General features: G+C 31.1%; 1 protein-coding gene across 1 annotated transcript in view; it reads left to right on the forward strand.

The window, feature by feature from the left end:
* The window catches only part of LOC105322476 (macrophage mannose receptor 1), a 39,570-nt gene that overhangs the window by 17,554 nt on the left and 7,769 nt on the right, over window positions 1-14,247 (forward strand). The window contains exons 27-35 of the mRNA XM_034481694.2: window positions 920-1,090; window positions 1,322-1,366; window positions 3,507-3,573; window positions 3,797-3,896; window positions 4,206-4,273; window positions 4,881-4,981; window positions 5,077-5,220; window positions 11,240-11,359; window positions 11,726-11,874. Coding sequence (XP_034337585.2) covers window positions 920-1,090; window positions 1,322-1,366; window positions 3,507-3,573; window positions 3,797-3,896; window positions 4,206-4,273; window positions 4,881-4,981; window positions 5,077-5,220; window positions 11,240-11,359; window positions 11,726-11,874 — 965 coding nt within the window. The remainder of the gene's footprint in view (window positions 1-919; window positions 1,091-1,321; window positions 1,367-3,506; window positions 3,574-3,796; window positions 3,897-4,205; window positions 4,274-4,880; window positions 4,982-5,076; window positions 5,221-11,239; window positions 11,360-11,725; window positions 11,875-14,247) is intronic.

The raw sequence follows: 14,247 nt of genomic DNA on the forward strand, positions 1-14,247 counted from the left end.
TATCACGTGACCTTGTATCTCTTACTTGTCGGAGATTAACGGAGACAGCCGAGCATCTGGTTGAACGAGACTAGAGTTCATTATTGGTTGGATCCATACACTTTTTGAAATATTTCGAATACCGATACATAGTTTGATGAAATCAATTCTATTTTTAAATATTACACAACATGATTCATAAGAGGTTTTCTCGAAATTCTTGTCGGAAAAGTCCGAGAATCCATATTATAAAAATGTGCGTAATTCAAATATAGATTATTAACTACTTGCTAAGCAAAATAACATATCGTTGATTTTAAGATAAATAATAATCGATAAAATCAACTCCCGTCAGTACTTCAGTACTTTGATTTTTGTTTGTAATAGAAAATATTCTCGATGACATGTACAGTGTTGTATTAATAACGAAATCGCATTTAAAAAGTAGATCTGTTATTATATATTTATCTTTAAGTAAACTGTTGATTATTATGATATTGAGCTTGTTCAAACAAACTTTGCAAATTCGACGATAAAAACACAACACCGACCCTTCTGATCATTTCTTGAAAAATTAATAATCATACAGTTCAATTTATAACTGATCATTTCCATGGCCCTTACAGTTTGTTTTTTTTTTTTGCACTGGCGGGATCGTTTGAATGAGAAAATTAAGGGACATGTTAAAAGATTTTCGAGGAAAGAAATTCAAATGAAAACTTTTTACAATTTTAGCTCTCTGTTTACATATTCACAACTTTATATTCTTCTGCTGTACACAAAAACAACGAAGAGTAAGTTTTATTATCTTCATTTCATATATTCTTTATTTCGAAGAGGGGTAAGAATCATTGGTAAAATTAACACTTTGGAAAAAGGTACTTCGTTTTAGTATTTTGAGTTTGAGAAGACTTTTTTGAAGTTCTTTATTGTGTTACAGGTTTTACGTGGAGTGACGGTAGTCCAAGAGACTACGTTAACTGGGGAGATGACGAACCGAATGATTTTTACGACAACGAAGATTGCGTCACACATCAAAACATATGGGGGATGAAATGGAATGATGATAATTGTTATACTTTATATCCATATATATGTAAAATTCCAAAAGGTAATCTACCAGCCGTTTGTAACTATATTGCCTAACGCTTTATTTTTTTTTTTATATGCAATGAAATAAATGACAATAATATGTTAATCAGAAATGAAAAATCATAATAGATAGGTAAATTTTCTTTTTGAATTTTTTAAATTAATTTTGTTTGAGAGATTACTTTTCGTCATCATTACGTTTGTATATAAATCATACTTGTTGAATCTGATAGGTTATTTTTCTTTTAAGGAAAACCTGTCCTGGAAGTAGAAAATTTTACTTTGCCGGAGCCACGTAAGCTATCTCAAATACATTAATATATTACTACATGTAAGAGATTCAAGGATGTTATAGGTCAGCTGGTTTAATACGATATGGAAAAATAGAGAGAGCACAATACGCTTCTAGTAGAAAAAAGCTATTGTATTAATCACACCCCATATATTGTCAATCTGATTCTCAGTGCTGCAATGTTATATGGGTTTACTATTAAGCGAACTAAATAAGTAATGATTGAACCTAAATAACTGCAACATTTCATTAAAGAAAACGTTAAAGGAACCGTCAATTTGCGATATTTTAACGTATGAATCTAAGGATTTCGTTAAAGCTTCTGTTTTGATTAATTAAGGAGGCATATTTGGGTTTTTTTTTGCGTAAAACCAACAATAGCAAAACTCAAGACATAAATTTTAAACCACATGTAATTTGCACCAAACTCTAGGACATTTATATATTTGCTAAGCTTAAAAATATCTAATATCTGGTTCTTAAGCTTTTTAGGGACCATCTAAAAAAACCCAAGTAAATTTAGCATAGGAATATATAGGAAATTGTCATTTTTCGTACTTCGAAGCAGATTAAACAAAAATACTACAACATAGATTTTCTTTAAATTGTGATATGTGATTAGTAAAATCATATTCTACTTTATATGAAATAATACTAAATTCGACCACCTGGTTTGTAATGGTAGCCATCTCATGATATCAAAATGCACCAAAAGTTACTATAAATTTTGAGTATTACAAATGTAGATTGGTATAATAATCAAGAGAATAATCTGTGTCTAAAATTTCAAAGCCGTACACTTCTTACTTTTTCTTTTATGTTATTTCTTATTACGTGCTCCTACAAAGCTTTATATTATTACAATGTAATAAAAGAACAATGGCAACGCTCACCAACCGGAACGACGGAGAAATCGTTTAAAAAATTAAAATGTTTCAATAAAATCTAAATATTTTATCTGTATTTTAATTTATTGTATTCATTTTCATACACGGCATCGAAACAACTTCATAAAAGGTATAATAACAGTGTTTTTTTTTAAGTAGAATGCACATAACATACACAATGAAAACTAACGTAGGCCTCCTTAAATCATTTTATTTTACTTTTATATTGTCTTTGTTTTGCAACTCATGGGTAAACATATGTAAAATAGAAGTAAATGCAGATACGAAGAGTTTTGCACTGTCCATTGCTCGAAATACGGTACATACATTGAGAGCTTCAATCCTCAAGGCATTTTACAATTTGTTCGTGAGCAGGGCTCCGACACCTTATCAATATAGAAATTGCCTTCGAAACAGGTCTACTTGATAATCTTGATATGGAACTCACTTCAATTTTTTTTTATCTAAGTCATACAGTAAACTTGAAGCATTTTATTGATTGCTTATTAATTTTTCACCAGATGCATAAGACAATGCTGCTTGAATGCAAAACGATTTTTACTTGCATTTTCAGTAAAATTATCAGGTAATGACTTAATATGGTTACAATTGGTCCGATTTTTTGTTATTTCAGTATCAAATGATTTTCCATACAAACCATTTGACTTAGAAAGTTATGAACTTTCTCCTATTTACACCAGCAGAATCGGTCTCCTTTCAAAGTTACAAATATTCAAAGTAAATAAAAATAATTTCTTTTTGGGCAAACGAAAAAACAAACCGAAATGCATCATGGAATATTTAGAAAAGGGAACCTTTTGGTTTCGTCCCCCAAATGATTGGAGTTATACAACCCGCATGCTATGCATCAATTGTAAACAAAGCAAACCTCAGAAATATAAGCAAAAAAACGCACACAGGTTTATTTGTAATTTGCCTGAACATCATAAACTTTATTTATAGCGATGTCAAAGACTTAATACAACTATACCCGTCTTGACGTCAGGGGTGAATTTTAACATGAGGCAAATAAACGCAATACCCTTTTATGTCGTTTGTTTAGTTAACAAATTTTGTACATAATGTTTTTCATTGAAATTTATTTATTTGACTGGAAAAACTACTGCAATGTCTATCATTATACATAAGCTTAGCATAACAATTGTTTAAAAACGTGCACAAAATTTGATATAAAATCGGACCAAGCAGCTTTAATTGCCCAAGAGTACAAAGTCTTCTTTTGAATCTCTTTACAGAGCCATGTGCTGATAGTCGATTTACATATATTCATGGCAAATGCTATTATTTTGAGTCCCTAAATGTGTGAGTAACCTTTCGTTATATATTGTTTAAAAATAAATCAATATCGCATCAAGCGTATATATATATATATATATATATATATATATATATATATATATATATATATATATATATATATATATATATATAGTGCCGGCATTATGAGCTGTTTCTTCTCGTATAAATAAAATTGACAAATTAAAACGATTTGAAGAAAGATTAAAAAAGTGTACTTGGATTTTAGATATCAAACCTGGTTCGAGTCTTTGAATTACTGTAACAATATGAGTGCCAGCTTGGTCACCTTAACATCAGTTTATCAACATGATTTACTTTTTTATAATGTAAGTAAACTACATAATCATATTTAGAATTTCAAAGGAAAAAAACAACATGTATTATAACTTTAATTGTGAACATAATGTATTCATAATTGTATGTGCACTGCTAAACAAAAAAAAAAAGAAAATGATTAATAAAAATGCCTTTACTTTTTTTGTGTAAGAGTTAACAAATGTTACATTGTTTCTGAATTATTTTGTATCTTTACATTGCGTGTAGATTTTTTTGCTTAAACCATGCTATGTGGACGTGCTACCCAGTTAAAATTGGTAGCAATTTTAATTTGGTGTCTATTGGTCTTTTTTTAATAGCTTCAGAAAAAATCAATGTCCTCATCGTTTTGGATTGGGTTAAATAATATTGATCAGCAAGGTTGGAGGTTTGTATAACACTGTAAATATTTGCATACGAAATAAAATAAAAATGAGTTTAACTTTTACAATACATGCTGGAAACAAAATACTTAGTAAACAATTTTTCTTTCCTTGATTTTTTTTTTGCATATAAATGAGATGAACGGCGTTGAAAGGTGTGAATTTGTAATTTTTCTTACTTAAAACATTTACAACATTAAATTCACTGTTTAAAATCCTTCAATTTACTAACACACTCAGATACAAACACCCCCCCCCCCCAAAAAAAAAATACCGTAAGTTTCTTTTGATCTACTTTTGTCTCACAATGTTTTTCGTACAAGTTTAAGGTAATAATCTGTGATCTAAGAATTGTAAACGATGACCTTTTATAAGTATGAAATATAGAACGAAAAAATACAATGTACATAAAACATTTTCCATTTGAAATATGTTATATCATAAAATCTGAAAAAATCTGTTTTCAAACAAAATACATCTACATTATTTCATTTTATATTTACTTAGTTTAGTACATGTAATATATTCTTTCATTTGATATGTGAATTGAATATCTATTATCATTTTGAAAAAATGACGGAATACATATATATAATGTTGATATGTCTATAGATGGGCTGATGGAACAAGCGTGGTGTCGTTTGTAGCTTGGGCACAAAGTGAAACCCTCGATTCCTCAACAAAGCGATGCGCTTATGAGTGGCCAACCACAAGTATAAATATAAAGTACTCCTTTCAGTGATTTCTAATAATAGCATGAAAGATTTACATTTCAAATGATTTACAATTCTATTAAATGCATTTGCAGAGCATTGGTATGCCAGTAATTGTAATGCAAAGCTTAACAGTATAGTATGCATGAAACAAAATGGCTCAACAGAAGTAAGGACAACCCCTGTCACACCTATGCAGCCTTGGGGATGTCCCCCTGGATATGTCGAATCTAAAGTCAGTAAGTGTCGGCATCTCAGCTAGAGAAAATATTAAAATTAATAATTATTTTACAATTATATTTACAGTCTTTTCACCATTAAGAATAAGGTCAAATACGTACATTTGCAGTAAGATAAATTTTATTGTAAGCTGAAATTTTTTGGCAACCCATTGTGTATCAACTTGATTGGGATGGATATGTTCTGTTTTTTCTGAAGCAACATTTATATACCTTGTGTCAGAAAATTTCTAGTAGGAATACAGTTCTGGTCTGGCCAGTTCCTAAACAGTTTTATAATCTAATTATCTCTATTATTAAACGATAGGTTTTTTTTTGCAATAGTAGATTTGGATATTATTCCGTTTAAAAAATAGAAAACAGCAAAATGATATGTATATGATAGGCAGCATTACTTACTCAAACAGATTATAATTATATCAAAATTATTTAACCTACATAAAAAGATGAAACGAGAAGATAATTAGCATAAAAAGACGAGTGCAAAAACTGTTGAGAATCTGGTATGAAAGACATTGCGGGACTTAATTTAAGCAAAAAATTAATTCATTTCTTTTAATAATCAAACTTTCGCATCGATCATTTCGTTTTATTAGCTCACCTGAACCGAAGGTTCAAGTGAGCTTTTCTGATCACCTGTTGTCCGTCGTCCGTCCGTCTGTCTGTCCGTCCGTCTGTAAACTTTTCACATTTTCGACTTCTTCTCAAAAATCACTGGGCCAAATTTAACCAAATTTGGTACAAAGCATCCTTATGTGAAGGGAATTATAAATTGTTAAAATAAAGGGTACATCCTTTTTCAAAAGGGAGATAATTGCGAAACAGTGAGTATAGGGTGCGTGTCTTTAAAAATCTTTTTCTCAAGAACCACTGCACCAGAAATGCCAATTTTTACACTAAAGCTTGTATATATAGTTAAGATTCTAAATTGTTAAAAGCGTGACCCTCGGACCAAAATTGGGGCCCCAAGCGGGGTTCAAAGTTTAACATACAAATACATAGGAAAAATGTTTACATGACTTTTGTTCCATTTATTCAACTAAATTTTGCACCAAAAAACCCAACTGTGTCTCCCTGATTATTGACAACTCATTGCCTAAGTATATAAGGTTGTTTAAATAAGAAATGACGGATGAATACAATAAGGTGTAAAAATTCACTAAATATTATTTTAGTTAATCGCTTACATCTTATTTGGATACCGTGCCCGATAAAAATAGAAATTAATATATACATAAATTTATTATTTATCGGACACGGTCTCCAAGATAATTATAAGCGATAAATTTATCTTGTGATTTTGTTCAAGATTGCAGCTAGTTTGGTTGAGCAAGATCAACGCCTATGGTGTGGATTTATTTGTAAACAACCATACGATAGATAATCTTGTTTTACACGGGAATTCAATTTAAAAACAAGTATGTTTTATTATAATTAGGGAAACACTGTTTATGTGTTACCCTCGTATACAAATGATGAACCCGTAAAATTTGTTCAAGAGTGTTTAAAGCAAAAAGAAGATAATTTATTCATATTATGAACTTTGAAATTTCTTCGATTTTTGTAACCATGATGAGTTATGATTCATTGTATTACAAATGCATCACTTCGTATTTTATAAGGCAATGTACTGAGTATGCAGTCACATGGTGATGTTAAAATTGCATATAAAAATATAGCTGCATATTGTGGTATTTATGGACTTATTGTACGTACGACCTAACTCAGACAGCGCATGCAGGTGTCATAACAGTATTTCAGGTTGCACAACACTATTAATTTTTACTATATATTCTTAGCAAAATTACGCAACTTTAGATACGGGTAGCAAGTTTAAAACAAACTTCTGGGAAAATTCCTCTTTACAACTTTTAAAACAATTGTTCCTAACCAATTTAGTAGCAAAAAACACACAGCAATCCACAAAGGCACGAGAGTTTGTTTACATCAAAGTTCCACGTGTGCTTGAAAATCATGTCCGATCCCTTTCACCCCCCTGCCTAAACAACTGGCATCAAAAATTCAAGTGACCTCGTATTTTTACAAAGGTGGGAAAATCAGGCATTTTACACGTTGTTTTTTATCTCATAAAAAAGTACAGTCCCTGTCGCTGGCGAAAAACTCCTAAAAACGAAGGGGAATTCGGGAATTATTTTCACTCAGCCATGTTTTGACTTGAACCTTCGAAAAAATAGTGTTGTGATACCTGCACTGACATGGCTGAGGCAAAATAATTCCCGAATTTTCCTTTGAATTCGGGGCGTTTCCGCACGCAACAGGAGCTGATTTTTTATAAGATGAAAACAATGTGTAAGAGGTCTAACAATCCCAGTTTTGTAATACTGCGAGGTCATTTGAATTTTTGATGCGTGTTGTTTCCGGAGGGGGGGGGGGGTTAAAGGCCCGGGCTTGAATTTCAAACACATGTGTAAATGAGGTAAACAAAGTCTCACGCCTTGCTGGATTCACGTGTGTATTTTGCTAGAAAATTGTAAATGAAGCGTTGTTTAATAATATGTCAAGAGGATTTTTTCCAGAAGTTCGTTTTGAATTTTTAATCTGTATGTAAAGTTGTGCAACTTTGGTAAGAATATATAGTAAAATTTAATACTGTAGTGACACCTGCACGGATCTCCGCTGGCTCCCTGGTCGAGGACGGATGTGTCCCGGTGCACGGTGAGGGCTATTGTGAACTCTTGTTGATGAACCCATGTTTTATGTGTATTTGTATGTTGTCTGCTTGGCAAATAATACTATAATATGTACGAATTTAGTTACACAAAATATTTTTATTCTGATATTAATTGATATACGACTATTGGTACAGAAATTTAAATTAATGATACCTATCTGAAAGAAAATGTCAGCTCGAGGCCTTTGTGGGCGTTCCAGCCTTTGATATGTATAGTGAAGACGCTAAATTGTAGAAATCGTGACCCTCGGACCAAAACTGGAGCCCCAGGCGGGGTTCAAAATTTAACATAGAACTACATAGGAAAAATGTTTAAAAAATTTCTTCTCAAGAACTACTGCACCAAAAATGCCAATATTTACACAAAAGGTTGTATATATAGTGAAGATTCTAAATTATATAAATCGTGACCCCCGGACAAAAAGTGGGGCCCCAGGAGGGGTTTAAATTTTAACATATATAGGAAAATGTTTTCAAATCTTTTTCTCAAGAACTATACTGCAACAGTTTGGGATATTACTATGCATACATGTACATCCTTAAATAATGAAGATTCTAATTTGTAAAATTCGTGACTCCCGGACAAATAATGGGGCACCAAGAGGGGTTCAAAATTTAAACATTTTAAAAAATATAAAGAAAACGTTTAAAAATTTCTGAACAAGAACTACAATGTTATAGTTTGTGGAATTACTATGCATGCATCCCTGGCTTATGTAGATTTTTAATTGGTAAAATCATGACCCCCGGACCGATGCTGGGGCCCAAAGAGGAGGTCAAGTTTATTATAGAAATGTTAACATGTTAAAAAATCTTCTTCTCAAGAATTACAATGCTTAAATTTGTGAGATTACTAGCATGCATAACACCTTGGATAATGTAGGTTTGATAGTTTTAAAAAAGTGACCCCTGGACTAATACTGGGGACCCAAGCTGGATTAAAAGTTAAATGTAGAAGTATAAATGGAAAATATTTTAAAATCTTCTTCTCAAGAACTACAATGCTTCAATTTGTCAGATAACTACGTAAGCATTCTCAACTAGTGTCAATTTGAAATTTAAAAAGCCGTGACCCTCGATCTAATACTGGGCCCCAAGCAGGCTTGGGGCGAATTATATTGTAAAGTAATGCATTACATTACCATTACTTCATGAATGTGGGCATTTAATTACCATTACTTGATTTTCTTGAAGTAATGCATTACATTACCATTACATGAGTAAAGTAATGCATTACCATTACCATTACTTTGTTTTAATAAAGTAAAGCTAATAAAGAGTTTTTGCAAATGTTTCAAATATAAAACACTCTTTAACATATCTACAAGTTCATGTTCAGTATCAGGTTCAAATTCAATGACTATATATACTAGAGTCATTCTTTATTTGCTCAATATACAAATGTATAATAATCTTGTTGCATTATGAACAACATATTACGTAAGTAAAAATAATATTTATATACATTTGGCATGATACAATGTCAGATATGATATAGAGACACAGAATTTGTGCATAATAGAAAACAATTTATGGAATAATGTTGCGGTTAATAAAAAGCTAAATAGAGATATTTCCCCAGATAACGCAAATCTTTATAATTTTGGACACTTAATTGTAATAATTTATAGACAGAGGGTTTTTCCCAGTTATATTTCTTAATATATTTTAATTGGATTTCTTTATGCTGAGGACACTTTAAGACAAAAGATTACTGTTGCACTTTATGATCAAAGTTTCAAAACATCATGGATGGACAGTGCATTCATTTTGCCCTTAAATGTGCATGTCTGTCCCCTATTCTATTGGGGCATGGCATAGGGAAGGGGATTGGGGTGTCTAGCACTTCTTATAACGATAGATTGTTTTGATACTTAGGTTATCCTTGGGGCATAGTGTGTTGTTGACACATCTTTATTGAAGTGCAAACTAATTAGAGTAAATTGTTTAGATGATTTAAAACTCTGAAAAACAACACTCATAAAAATGTTATGAAACTGTGTTGTTATATCTAGTAATATGAACAATTTAAAAATGAAATTTTATAAAACTTTTTATATACAACTAAAACATTTTTATTTCAAGAATTATTTCTTTCTTCTTTATAATAAAGTTAATCAAATTCAATTTCAGCTATTCATTTATTCATCACATTTTTTAAAGTGAACATGCATAAATAAGCATAGTAATGCAAAGTAATGCCATGTAATGCCAGCATTACGCTAAATTTTGGAAAGTAATGAATTACATTACCATTACTTGTAATGCTAATTTTGTGGCATTACACATTAGTAGCATTACTTTGAAAACATGTAATGCATTGCAATGCATTACCATTACATTCAGCATTACCTCAAGCCTGGCCCCAAGAGGTGTTCAAAGTTTAGCATAGAAATATAGAGGGAAAATATTAAAAATCTTTTTTCTAGGGAACTATAATGCTTCAGCTTGTGAGATTACTATGCAAGCATACTTAAATAATGTAGATTCCAAATAAATAAAGCTTTAGCACTGGACTAATACTGGGGCCCCAAGAGGGGTTCAAAGTTTAACCTAGAAAGATATATTGAAAATGTTTTTTAAAGTTTTTCTCGAGAACTATAATGCTACAATTTGTGAGATTACTATGCAAGGATCCTCAAATTGTGTAAACTGTAATGTAGTGGAACCAAAAGTTATCTTTCTTGATGTTGTTCTGTACAGTCTGAGAGTTATTCCTCTTGATGTGGAACTCTTCTACGTTCATTTTTTCAGGCTTTGTACGTGCGGTCCCGCCACAGTGCTACACATTTTCATTCCTATGTTACTATTTATGTTGTTAAAGCCAACTATTAACCTCGGACCAATACTGGGGCCCAATAAAGGGGTTCAATGTTTAAAAATAGAAAAAAGCATATGCTACGAAATAGAATGTCACAAAGAACTGCTGTTCAGGTGAGCGATGTGGCCCATGGGCTTCTTGTTGTCATAACAAAAAGACCTCTTTATTAATTTATAAATTTATAAAAATAAATTATGATGGGTTAATACTCCAAAATGTGGGATATATTGTTTTTGTCCCTTGACTAATCTTTGGTCGTTCAGCGTAAAGAAAAACACTTTTTAAGTTTTCAAATTTTATTGAAAAAAATATGATTAAAAAAAAACGCTTCTTAAGTTTCCAAAAATTCGAACCTTATGATTAATAGGAGTTATTTTTTTCGTATCAAAATTTGTATGGATAAAATCTTTCTGTCAGAATAGTTGATATTTTTAAGCTCAGTTCCATATTATTTCTTATAAATAATTTATGTTTTTCTAATTTTCTTTCACGTTTTATATTCATAGATAATAAGTGCTACAAGATAGTACAGGATACCACCTTAAATTTTCACGCAGCTTCAAAAGCGTGTAGCGACCAAGGAAAAGAATACTCTCTGGTTTCAATACATTCAGAATTAGAAAACGGTAATGTGTTTTTGATTTTTACTAACCATACAAATGTACAACACATTAGCTCAATGATGTTTTGATTCCTTTATCCACAATTGCACGTTCTAAACTTTCAAATATTTTACATTACTTATAAATAATGAATTGCATATAAAATATGTAAAGTTTAAATTTAAATTACTTGAAATGACTTTTATTGAAACGATTTGAAACAAAAATGATAAAAAATGAAGAAAAACTTTAAAAAAAAAGTACATTTTTCACACAAACCTTAAACATGTATATGGACTTTTATGTAATCAAAATCATAAGAAAATTTATAATTTTGATCAATAAAATGATATAAAATGTTGAGTTGATTGTATATCTTTCATATTGTAGCTTTTATTGCTCTACAACTTGACAGAAAGTCATTTGTAAACGTTTGGATTGGATTTCATGATGACAGTTTTGATTCCACATTCAAGTGGCTAGACAATTCTCCCGAAGATTTCACTAACTGGAATACCGGAGAACCAAGTTCATATAGTGTAAGATTTAACAATAAAAGTTATATATCCTAATCAGTAAAAATGTACGATTGATCCTAATACATATAGCAGTAGGGAGTTACAAATGATCCTTTTGCCTCAATCAGTAAGAATTTACACTTGATCCTAATACCCCAATCAGTAGGACGTTACACGTGATCCTTATGCCCAAATCAGTAGGAAGTTACACATGATCATAATACCCCAATCAGTAGGACGTTACACGTGATCCTAATACCCCAATCAGTAGGAGGTTACATGTGATCCTAATACTCCATTTCTGTAAACTCATATTTCTTGGTAGAATGAGCATAGTACACGTTAAAGCGTAACGATTTAGAATTATTTTTTTTATTTAAGAATTGCTACAACTTATTCATTGATGTGCTGTATCACATTTCATTATTGCTTACATAGCGGAGAAAAGGCCATTGTCATGGAAAAGTGAGGTAAATTTTGAAGAATGAACTGATGTTCAAACCCCATTGACCAATCTTGTCAACACTAAGCTAAGACTATGTAGATTTCCCCAGAATATTTTGTCCCAGAGCATTTGATATACCATTTATCTTACAAAAAATCAAGGCATATGATGTAGATTTTCACTCAACAAATTTCACTAATACTCATAAGCTTTTGACAAATTGAGCATTGTTTTTTAAATAACACAACAAAAACGAGAGTGCGTCAAAATGATGTTCTTTTATATCAAAGATAACGTTCATTGGATGAGTAATATTCCTCACAACAACCACTGTCCGGATCCCTTTTTTCTAAAATCATATAACTTTTTAAAGAATATGTTGCTTGTTGTGTTGTTTTTCCTCAGAACATTCTTATTTTATAAATTGTACAACTATATCTGGAGTCTGTTTTTGAAAATACAGTGTTGAAACGTAAGATGTCTGCCCTCTTATCCGATTAATCTTTCATAAAAGTCAATTCAACCGTAGAAATATGATGCAACTGGTGACATCATAATTCGGTTTATGTCACGCTTAAACATTTTTGTGGGAAAAATTAAGTTGTTTGACTTTTTATTTGAGCAAAAAATCATTTTCTCAAATCTACATCCCGGGTTTAAATTATGAGGTCGCTCGCTATAGGTGGTTAAAAAAGTAGAAAATTTAGAGTCGGAAAAAAACGATCTGATTGTAGACTTAAGATTTAGGTATTTAAGGTTTTTTTTCTTATAATTCAAAGAGGTATAAGACAAATTAACAAAATACGTAAATTAAATAAAGTAAATAATTGTGTCACATAAAACAATAAAACCCTGTTATTTTAATCTTTCTTATATACTATATTAATTTATGTTTAAAAAAGGGTGTAGAGGAAAATTTGTCACTATAAGAGATGATTAAAAAGGGAAGACATACCACGTTGTAATTTTGTGGCTCAGGATTTGTTTGTACTTAGTAAGAGTAAGTTGATTCAGTAACGTTTTCAACTTTATTCTTTTAATATGTTTCCAATTTTATCCGAAACACAAACATTTAATCTGCGCTGACCTAGATAAACAATGCGATACACAAAATTTAAAGCCGGGATGTAGAAGTTGCGAAAATGATTAGTCAGCGGGTTAGTGTTGAATTTTTGGTGATATATGGATGCATTAATGTTTAAAATGTAGAAATAGTAGGTCTGTTACGAAAATTCAGGCAAAATGGGTTGAAGCGTAAACCGTATTTGGTTCCGACATTTACACGTTTTCCAGAATCAAATTATGAGGGCTTGCGAAGAGAAGTGGATGTAGGCTATGCCTGTCCATTTCTCAAAAGAGAATACATGAAATTGCTGACCTCTGATTGAAATGACATTTCGTTTTATTAAAAGTATTTTATTGACAGCAATTAATAAATTAACATACTCCATAGCCGAGTGGATAAATTGCTGAGTTTGTAATATGTTCATCCCGAGTTCGAACCCCAAGGGGCTTTTGTTGTTACTGAATTAAATTTTTAGATATTCATTTTTTATCCCCAAACTGCAAATTTTTCGCTTATTAGACATATGTACAGTTTATTTATCATAACATCTTTCATAATCAAATAATTTACTGTTTATTTGAATGATTTTTTCCAGGTGTGTTATTCCACCTTAAGTCAAAATTTTAATAAGTTGTGAAATATTTGTTTATCAGAAAATGACAATTGAACTTTGTAATCAAAAAACTTTTTTAAATACTTTTGATCGCATATCAATTTTGTCAGTGTTTTCAATCAAGAGACATTAAAACAATGTACAAGTTTTGACTTAAGTACCGGTATATGTTTGTTTCATGATCCTGGGGCTGGCTTTACTAGCGCCCTATATTGATAACTTTGTTCGTCGTCCATCCGAGGTCATTTGTCCGGAGCATATTTTTCTCCC

The sequence above is a fragment of the Magallana gigas genome, chromosome 3 (assembly GCF_963853765.1).
Source record: "Magallana gigas chromosome 3, xbMagGiga1.1, whole genome shotgun sequence".
NCBI classification, from domain to species: domain Eukaryota; kingdom Metazoa; phylum Mollusca; class Bivalvia; order Ostreida; family Ostreidae; genus Magallana; species Magallana gigas.